This window comes from Porites lutea, chromosome 1, assembly GCF_958299795.1.
Source record: "Porites lutea chromosome 1, jaPorLute2.1, whole genome shotgun sequence".
In the NCBI taxonomy this organism is placed as follows: domain Eukaryota; kingdom Metazoa; phylum Cnidaria; class Anthozoa; order Scleractinia; family Poritidae; genus Porites; species Porites lutea.
In genome coordinates, this window is record NC_133201.1 from 34,567,653 (window position 1) to 34,578,338 (window position 10,686).

A 10,686-nucleotide genomic window follows, 5' to 3' on the forward strand; every position below is an offset into this window, starting at 1 on the left:
GTTTAAGTATATTTTCCAGTGTACACGTGTAATGGTTTTATATATTAGAAGTTCTGCTTTTGTCTATTGCAGTTCTGAGTAATTTGTTTAGAGTCGTGGCGGGGGAGGTAAGTTGCGCCTGGCCCGCCCCAGATTTCCTGTGCTTTTTTCCCTGCGGGGTTTTTTGGCACAGGTTTTTTCTGGCCACCCCTGGCACACTTACATGTAGCTTTTAGTTTTATTTCATTTGCAGTAGTGTTTTATCCTTTGGGTTTAATTAAAGTGGGTTATGGCGTTACACCCAGGCCATATCCAATATTCTCCATGATTTGTTGCTTATGTTGTTTCTTGTTTTTCTATTAACTTCTGGAAAGTGCAGAATTCTATATTCTAGGACCCTGAAACACGATCCAAAATTTCTTAATATTTGTTCTACAAGTATGACGTCGGTAAAAGTCAGGGTATCTTGATGAATCTGATATCCAGCACCATTGCGATGTAAGTACATGAAAGAACTTTTGGACAGAATAGATAACGAATTCGAATAAGTCAAGAATTTTCAAACTTGCAAAAAGAGGTTTACTTGAAGCCTTGTAGTCAGCCTTAGAGATCGCCCAGACTACTTTTTTCAGTAGCAGGTGGATTTGTTGCAGGTTGGTGACATACGTAGAGGCCCAAATTAAATTGTAGACAGTAAGTAAGATGTGGATAAATAAGCGCATAGTATAGTGTAAGAAGAGATTTTGAGGGCAACTGGTGGTACATTTAGCTTTGTAAAGTAACCCGACTAATTTAGAACTCTTAACCATCTTCCATCAGGTTGTCAATTCTGGTGTTGACAGAATCCGTGTAGGCAGTAAGAAACATCTTCAAAGGTGACTCTTGCACGGCACTAGTTTCAGGGGCATTTGGATATCGTCTCCCTCAAGATTTCCACATTTTGATTCAGGGAACGTCTTTAAGCGAGTTGCCGTCATGCAAATCGAAATTAGTTCCTTTAGATGCTAAAAAAAGCCTTAGCCAACCCCTGACTGGTTTCCTTTAGGAGTTTAATTATAATTTTTCATTTGCTTCCTTTTCACAGCGGACTGCCTCCCCATGGTAAACGGCCTCAAGAATGGCACGGTGAAATTCAATGTACCAACATAGTTTTTTCTGTGACTGAGACAACCTGAACAATATGCTTATGAAGCCAATGAAAAGAGGAAAAAACTACACTAACGTTTTTAGCCTAAGAAAATAGCCGACATTTTACGACGGTGCCTTCACTGGTTTCCACGCGAAGTCAGTGACGTCTGAGGAGTGAACAAAGAAATTCCATGCTGATGACGTGTCAATTAACAGAGATGAGTCGTGCTTTTGATTGGCTGAAACAAATCTTTCTCTTGGCAGGAGAAATCAGAAGCACTTCATGACGCAGATGGGGAAGCGACAAGTCATCAGCATCGAATATTTGCAGGGAACAAGTGCTTGAATTATTATCATAGAATCGATATAGTCAAAATACACATTTTGACACAGTACAAACAAATTATTATAATTTATTGGGTCATATTACAATCATTATAGAATTAGAAATACAATACCTGTAATGTATTATTTGTGACTGACTACACTAAAGCATAATCACTGGTACCCCAAGCTCACGAGTGATAATCGTTGTTGCGTAATAAAAATAGTGTCTGTATGGGGATTTTAGCGACTTTAGCGAAGGCTATTTAACAACAGCATTTTCCTGCTATTATTTGTGCTCTGAATAACGAGCGCTAAAATCCTTATACAAACCCCTTACATATTTTCGTTACGCAACAACGATTGTGATCTTGAGGTGCCCATGGTACAATAATATTTAAAACATTTCAAACAGTGAATGTGCTACAACGTTGTGGTACGTGTTTAAGTGTAGAGCTTAAACTCAAATACATGTCCTTGCGTGTAGAGTTTTTGCTAAAAACCCATAATAGCCGTGCACATTACTTAGAAAAAACATGACCTGGCTGGACAGTCCTGATTAATAACAGAATTCTCTTTACCACTAAACTGGTCTGGCCGGCCAGCATTTGCTAATGGTATTCGCCCTGGGACTAAATAAATAGAGGATATTACATAGCCGCGCGGAGATACGAATTTTCTCTTCGAGTGTTGAAAAATATTTCACGAGTGAGCGCAGCGGACGAGTGAAGTATTTTTTCAACACGAGAACAATCCATTTTATTAAATAGTTTTTTTAGTGTGAAAGGCGCGATTTATAATGCAGTCTTGGCAACGGTGATGTTTTCACATGTGAAGATAACAAGTTTTCGCGCGAAAGCTCACCTGGTATTTCATTGGTGTTTATATAAAAAACAATTAAATCCATTTTAGATGTTATTGTGATTATCAAAAGAAAAACAACGGGAGAAGGATTAGAACAGAAGAAAACATGCGACAAGCAAAAATTGTCTGACCCTCTTCTTAATCGTAGCCTGCGAGCATGCTCTCAGGGGGGCTCTGGCGGCGGGGCGGGAAAAGGAAGGAGAGCTTGCAACTACGTCTTTGGATTTTAATGCCTGCATCGAAAAAGTTGATGCGAAATACTCATTGGTGGAGATGACAATAGTAATAGAATCAGGACCCTTGCAATGTTGTGCAACTGGTATGGAGTGGGTGGGGGGAGGGAAAGCCTTATTCTCCCCTTTTTAAGTTGCCAAAACGTCAGAGACGCCCTTTAGAGCAAAGTGTCTTAACTAATTTTGTCGCCAATTGTAGTCAATGACAACAACGTCAGAAACATCTAGTGTTATCTGCTACAATAAAAAGATCTAAATGCCTTCGAAATCAGAATAAACATTATAATCATGTCTGGTAACTTTAGATCGGGACCAAAAGGCTGATAGGTCTAAAAAAAATGCTTTATAGAAAGCGTTTGAAACAGGACTGTCTTTAATTTGTCGGGGACAAAAGTGGCCTCATATCTTCACTATGCTTTAATTTACTGTAACACCGGATGAAACAAACGAAAAGAAAGCGGATCACCAGCGAAAAAGCAGCACCAATTACAAAGATACTAATAATAGCAGGTACTGCACATAGAATGACGGTTTCCACTACTTCACAGAAATACCACGAGAACTTAAAATGATCGGTTAATGGAACGGCCAAAGATACAAAGGAGGCAAAAAACACGTTTACCATCCCCAAGAGGACAAGAGACAGCAACGAAATGGTTTCAACTCTGTTGGCAGTGATATCTCGAAACGGTTGAGTCATGGAATGATGTTGGAGAAACAGAACACAAAGGAAACTCATAATGAGAAGACGAAGCATTGGATCATTGACAAATGTTTTCAACAAAATAAGAATAAGCCGGCGTCCGATCATAACACTTTCCCAGCCCAAAGAAAGTGTGCTCCCTTCAATAGGTTTCTTGAAACAGCCAAAAAGTGTCGTCTCCACAGATCTCTTTGACATTTGCCTCGTGGCTGTGGCTGTTTGGGCCGCAGTTCGTTGTAACTGAAATAGAAAGAGGAATACCCAATAACCAAGAAAAGGTAATGGAAAACAGCAAGCCAACAGAAACCTCGCCACAGAAAGGTGTCCGTTGTACAACTTAAAACAACCCCAAAATAAGACAAACACAAATGGCGCGAAAAAAACGATGATTAAAGCAATCAAAATATATTGCCACCATTGAAAACAGACAACGTTTCCATCCAAAAACAACTGTTTCTCTGAGCCGATTGACACGCATCGCAAGAGGTCAAAACTTATTGAAACAAGCGTTTTGTATCCTAGCAACAAGGTCTGCAAAATGCCAGCCATATAAGGAGAAACAGATGGAATCTCTTTTCTTCGACACCTTTGAGCACCCCTGTGCAAACAATAAAAGACACCTATCATGAGACATGTGCCAAATACGTGAGAGGCCGAAAATAACTGCTTCGTTACTACTGTAAGACCCGGAAAGGGACAAATCAGTCCATTCCATGAAAATGATTGTTGAAAGTTGAACACTCCAACAAGAACGTACTTTACTTTACCCTCTACAAAACGCAGTCCCGACGTATTTGAGGCGAGGAGAAGATCAACCGCCTGATAAAAATAGAAGATTATTTTAACATAACCTCCGTCTCTGTTACTTTCCTCGTCTGTCGTTTCTTGGGTTTTAAACCACTTGATTTGACGCTTGATCCAAGGTATTAAAGGAGGTTTAAATGTCAAAAAAAATGCCATTAGCGATACGTAGACTAACGACACAAGCCAAAACCAATAATCATTGCACTCACTTGAGGGTCTGCAGGCTGCAGAGTAAAGTGTCTCAGAGCAAGCATCACTGCAGTGTCCACATAATTTGCCATTACGGTTACCCTGGCAACCATTGTATTTGGGAAACTCTCTTTCTTCAGGAGGACTACAATAACCAACGGGACACATGGCAAATTTTAGAGTTGGGGGAGCAATCCGTTCTTTAAAACCCCAAAAGTTTGGTTTGGCGATTATATTTTGAGAGCAGTTTGCTCCAAACGGGCATGGAAGACACTGAAATCCTGGTACCACACGAGACCCAACAGCACGACCACGCTGTAGACTGTAGGAATTGCCTGCACAGGCTGAACAGCTAAACTGCCAAGTGCTTTTTAGATCGCCCATAGTAAAGCTGGAAACTTCCACCTTATTCCCAATAGGACAGTTAAGAATAGTCGAATTGTCTTTTCCAAAATCCATGACTTCCAAGTTTGTGACCAACAGTAGAGGACCATTACTGTCAAATGGGGTAAGTTCCATTGTTGTGTTAAATATTTTTAATTCCTCTAAACTGTCTCCGTATATAAATGAGGGTATTTTGTAAATTATTTCTAACCACCTCAACTCTGTTATAGTTTGATTAAGAACACTGTCTTTTACATGTATAACAACACTGTCCACACGAGAGGCTGAGTACAAAAAACCACCCTGAACCCCTGCGAAATTGTCAGAAGCATGGCAGTGTTTAAATGTTGCTCCACCATTTTCTAAACTAACTGCACCACCCAATTCACCTGTATTTCTCTGAAAAGTCGTTTCTTCAAATATCACAGGAGTTCCATACAGGAAAGCGGCACCTCCACCTCCAGTAGCTGGTTTGTCCATGTGACCTGCATTGTTCTCAACGAAATGACATTTTTTAATTTTCAAATCGCCGCCTGATAGTGACGCGTAGATAGCACCTCCATAAGTTCCTGAACAACTGTTGAATGTGGTGTTAAAAATGACAACGGACATAGCATTGTTTATAAACAGAGCACCTCCGGCTGCGGGTAAAAATAAAACTTTGTTGCCGACAAAAAAGGAATCCTTCACATTGAGTGAGTTAGCTGCAACTGACAATGCACCACCTTTATTATCCGCTTTATTCTGCGAGAATCGACACTTTTGTATTGTAAGAAAACAATCGTTTCCGATAGAGGCAGCTCCACCCATTCCACTTCCAGGATGAGAGAAAACCCTATTCGATTTCATACTCAAATTTTGAAAAATAACGACACTTTGATTAAATACCCTTACAAAGACTGGAGAAACAAGACCACTATTGTGCAAAAACATGGAGTTCTGTATTTTCACCCAGCTCTTTTTTATCGACGTACTGTTTGATGTCGATTCAGATAAATATGGCCCAAGTGCTATGGTTAGGACGCCATAGTTAGAAATAAAATTGCTGTTATTGATGTTTATCTTAATTTTCCCTTTATAAAAGACACCTAAAGACCCACCAATGAAATTACCCTCAGTAACGCATCCTTCAAAACGACAACTCTCCACAGTCAATAGCAAGTCGTTGCCCGCCTTTCGGTTAAGTGACTCAAGACTTGTGTCTATTAACACCCCACTTCCGCCAACACCCATCGTTTTACAGTTGGTAAATGTTAAATGCTGCAGTACTACTGAGGCCTTAACAGCCTTGATATATAAAGCCCCGCCTACATTAGATGCTGTGTTGTTTGTAAAATTATTCTGGTTAAGGGTGACAACATCAATAGTGGTACAGTCAATGCTGATTGCTCCACCTACAACAGCAGATGTATTTGCAAACGATGATTTTGATACGTTCAACTTGCATAAGTTATTTCCTTGCAAAGAGATGACTCCGCCATTAGCACGTCCTTTATGACCATGGAAAGTGGAGTTATAGATGTGAACAGAAATATCCTCTGCACTTCCATTGAGCACTTTGGCATATTCACTGCTAAATTTGCTCGAACTGATAGAAATATTTACATCGGTGCTACGAACGATGCATATAACACTCTCAACCATCAAATCCTTTGTTGTTGATGAAATACCATTGTCAAAGAAAATCACGCTTTTGAATTTAATGTTTTGGCTGCCATTGTTGATCTCTAAGAAAATAAGACCTTCTGGAAAGATAAATTTGTTGCCGGAAAAAGTTGTATGTTCCAAGGTGATATCACAGCTTACAGACGGGCTACTGTTCTGTGATCCCGTGAACGAAATACATCTGCCCATACCTTTCTGTACATTGCCGAACAAAAAAGAAGAATTTGTCATTTTGAAAACTACTTTAATGTTCTTTGACTGTTTCTTTGTACTGTTCATGACGACGGAGATGCATGTACTGTTATTATAAAAGATCGAATTCGTAACCAAAATGTTTAATGATAACCTGCTACGAATGGTGATCACCAAACCCTCACTACTATCAAATCTACAACCACCGATATGAACAGAAGAATCCTGGACCATGATAGAGCTTTGACGTACGAGTAGCCTTGATAAGGTTACTTTCATTTGCTGCTCGTTGTCAGAACCTTTAAAATACAATCCTTCTCCTTTGTTGCATTGTATATTAGGCATGGGACTGCCATATCCCACAAGAGACAAACTCTTATTGATCTGAACTCCTGAAAGCTCTGGTGACATTGATTGACAGGTGTAAGGATCTTTGTCAGTATTACTGCCATCCAAGAGAATGTGATCCCCACTTGATGCTAACTCAACAGCTCGTGAAATGGTTTTACAAGGTTTTGACTGATCACATGACCATGTGTCGTTACCCAAAGCTCGAGAAATGTATAGGTACTTTCCCTCTGTCGCAGTTCCTACAAAAAGGAGCGAAAAGATATAGTTCAATCATAAAAATACTTTTAAATTGCAAAACGATAAGAGGTAGGAAGTGAAAAATAAGTGACCAGGGAAATTCTGCGTCCGATTGGTTAGCAATTAATGAATGAGGCTGGGTAGGATATGAAGAATTATGCAGATCAAGGAGATCTGCATCAGAGGTGTTCTAGCTTTTCTCTCTAGCGGGTAGATAGATTGTACTGTGGAGAATCTTAAATTCTGACGGTGAAAATCTTAATTTTGGCTGCTTGTCTCACATTAAGAAGCCATGAACCTGGCCATGCATATTGATTAATTATTCCTACAGTTTAACGTCTGTAGCTCTCTCTGGATTCGATTTTCTTTGGCCAATTTTTTAAGCGTTAAGGTTCTTGTTTTGACCACATGAGCCCCTATATTAATCGCAGTCTTTGTTTCATAAGGTTTGTTCCGAAATACCTTAATCTGAATAAATACTTGTAGTTGTTTTGTCCGTCAGTGTGATGATTCTCTTCTATGTTTTGTAACGCTGGGTCCATCTATTGTTTTCTCACGAAAAGTGATCTACAAATGCGAATTGTAGCTTAAACTGAAGCTCAATCAAAATTATTCTTTAGGCGCAGACGCAGTCCATCTTGTTTTTCTTGAGATAACTGGGTCTTTGACTAGAGTGCGTTGTCATATTCTTCCGTTTTTGTTAATTACCTTTGAGTGTAGCTTCACAGTCGAGCAACTGTTGTTCTGTTTAGTTCAACTTTTCATGTGCCAGTTTTTATCAGGTAACACTCATGGTAATACAAGTTGTAAAGGAAGGCGGTAGTTTCGGAACAAAAGCATTCCTCGTTAGTCGCTATTATGGTTATCGTTTTCGCACGCGGTGCTTGAGCTGGCGAAATCCCCTCCATGATCCACGTGGATGACTGAAATGTAATGCTTCTGGCACGTCCTCTGCGCTGAGCATCGAAAGGTTTCGACTCGTCCACAGAACGTTTAATCGTCGCTACGTTTTGAAGTGCTTACATGGAGAATATAATTATGAAGGCAAATATCAAATTTCAGCATTTAGCGATCTTCAGTTCGCTACTCTCTTGCTGTATCTCATCGCTTCATGCATATTTTTTTGAGTTCTAACAGACTGAATCGAAGTTCAGGAAAACAAAAGCAAAGTCGTTGCCTTTTGTTCACGTCCTGGACAAAACGTGAAATTTGGCATTTTCACGTCGTAGTCGTGTTGTTTTTCTGCCAATCTAAACCTATTGTTTTTTGCCATTCTCGTTGACGTCGCCGCATTGTCTCAATGTGAGCAGAACTGATGTAACTGAATCATGACGTCTCAACCTCGTCCCCAGGGCTTTTGCCTCAGAGAAAAGGGAAAGCTCTGGGTACAAGATTATGGTGGCCCCATTCACAAGACGTTTAGAGAGTCACGGTTACTTAAAGTAAATCTATGCGCAATTAAAATTGCATAGGGAAAGAAGTAAAATGAGCCAAGTTGGGTCAAGTTTTTGTATTAAATAGAAGGAAAACTGCTGGATACCATGTATAAAAACAAACTGAAATGACAAATTGTAAATTTCTCTAAAAGTAAAAACTGAAAGAAATTGTGTGAAAGTACGAGTTGCAGCTTCTTACTTGTCTGAACTATGTTTGTTTGACAAATGAAATAGGAAAAAATAATCTGAGTTCACTTTTTCGACGGCCGGTTAATTCGAAATTCTTTCTTTTGTTCAAAAGCATTTTCTCGGATAATTTTCTCTACTAATTTTTGGAGCATCCAATCATCAAATTTTAGACCAAAAGAATAAACTGACTTTCCTTTAAGCTTTCAAACTTGAATTAAAATTAATTATGAACCCTGAGTTAACCATCTTAACCCAGCTATGATTAAGTGACTCAGGCTTTTTTTTTATTTTTAATTTTTACCACTGGTCATTTTCACATTTTGTCATCTGACCTAAAGAAAAACATAAATTGGTGAGGTGTTTTTGCGCCTTTTTTACCCCTTCGACAAACCGACAATGTTTTCCCTCCCTGACACGGTCATTCGAATAAAATGACCAGCTGTAACAAGGCTACTCTTTTAAGGATAACATAGTGTCAGATACAATAAAGAGCCAAACGAGCGAAGAGCCAAGTACGCCGCGGATTTTTTTCACTGCACTCAGCGGTTTGTTTACGAAAGGAAACACTCCATGTATCAGTATTGCCGGAAGGGGGTATTATATCATTCCATGCTTTAATATACGATCCGGACGTCTATTTCTTTGTGCATACTGCATGTTCCACTCAATAACTGGCATTACCTCAAGTTTGCATTTCGGCATCATGATTTTCCAAAGTAAGCGCACAATTTGCCCTCGGCAGGCAGTGTGTTTTACACTGAATGAACTGCCAATAATCCATGTAGATAGCACATTCCCCTGGATCAGAACAGATCTTACCAAATTACAATATATGCTTACAACAAATTTTGCAATTGAAACAGTCTTCAACGATGAATTTTTCTAGAATGAATTTCATCCGATTACTTACTGAGGGAGCAATAACGACATGAAGTAATCGGATTAAATTCAGTCTAGAATTTTACCAGTTTTCGCAAATCAAATCGCTCGCCAGAATGATTCACGCAAGAAGACCATTTTCCTCTTAATTTGCAAAAGGGTCCTGAAGACCAGAAATCAACTTTGCTATAAACCCTAATCATGTAGGTGTACGAATAAATGGTTCAAATATTCGTTTGCAGTATTGGGGTGTAAATTCATTCGATATTGCGGTATTCTAAAAACAGAGTGACGCGGGCGAGAGGTAGTGTTTCACATATTTTGTCTGTATCCGTCGACTGTTCTTTATGGAATCGTGTTCTGTTTGGCTTCCCGAATATTACCCACAACATGGCTAAAAACGTTGATTATTATTCCTTCTTACCTTCGAATATGATACACTGCACGCAGTAAAAGGTGATAAAAGCAACGATTGCAAGTCTTGCCATTTTGTGTCGCGTAACACTAGGAAGTTGAAAGCGAAAGTCAAAGGACCTCAACCTCGTTGCCGTCTTATAGCAAATATTGTGTCACGCCCTCACTGTGGTCACGCCATAAAATGCTACAGCCGAAAGTACTCTTTTAACCTGCAGGCTCATACTCACTGGGCTGTGATTTTTCCTTTTCATTTCTTGCAATGGATTTTCATTATTTTCACTTAACGCGTTCACAGGAAAGGATGACGATGCTCGTCGTGTCCCTCAGAATTGTAAATTGCGAATTGTTCCTCATATTGGGTACTCGGAACGAATTTGGGTGTTTTTTAACCCATACAGGTTTCGTTCAGAGTTGAATGTAAAAATATATATGTATAACAATAAAAATACATAGCCCTGCTGTGTTAAAGGTGAAACTCAAATTCAACATCCTTACTGCAATAAGAGTCAATTCAGTCTACAGAAAAAAAGAACAGATCCCCATTTTTGGATATTTTAGGGTATTTAAAGAATACCCACCAAAATCCCAAATTTGGAAGAGTGAGATAAGTCCCAACCAGGGAACTTGGTTGGGAATTTCCTAGTTGGGACTTGTCTCACTTTGCCAAATTGAGATTTTTATGGGTATTCTTTAAATACCCTAAAATGTCCAA

The 10,686-nt window shown here is 39.3% G+C and overlaps 1 protein-coding gene across 1 annotated transcript; it reads right to left on the minus strand.

The window, feature by feature from the left end:
- Window positions 1–230: 230 nt before the first annotated feature.
- Window positions 231–10,045, minus strand: LOC140928549 (uncharacterized). The gene is made up of 2 exons (XM_073378310.1): window positions 9,982–10,045; window positions 231–7,055 (listed from the first exon to the last, which is right to left on the minus strand). The coding sequence occupies exons 1-2, from the start codon at window positions 10,043–10,045 to the stop codon at window positions 2,902–2,904; spliced, it is 4,218 nt and encodes a 1,405-aa protein (XP_073234411.1). The 3' UTR covers window positions 231–2,901.
- Between the last annotated feature and the right edge of the window lie 641 nt (window positions 10,046–10,686).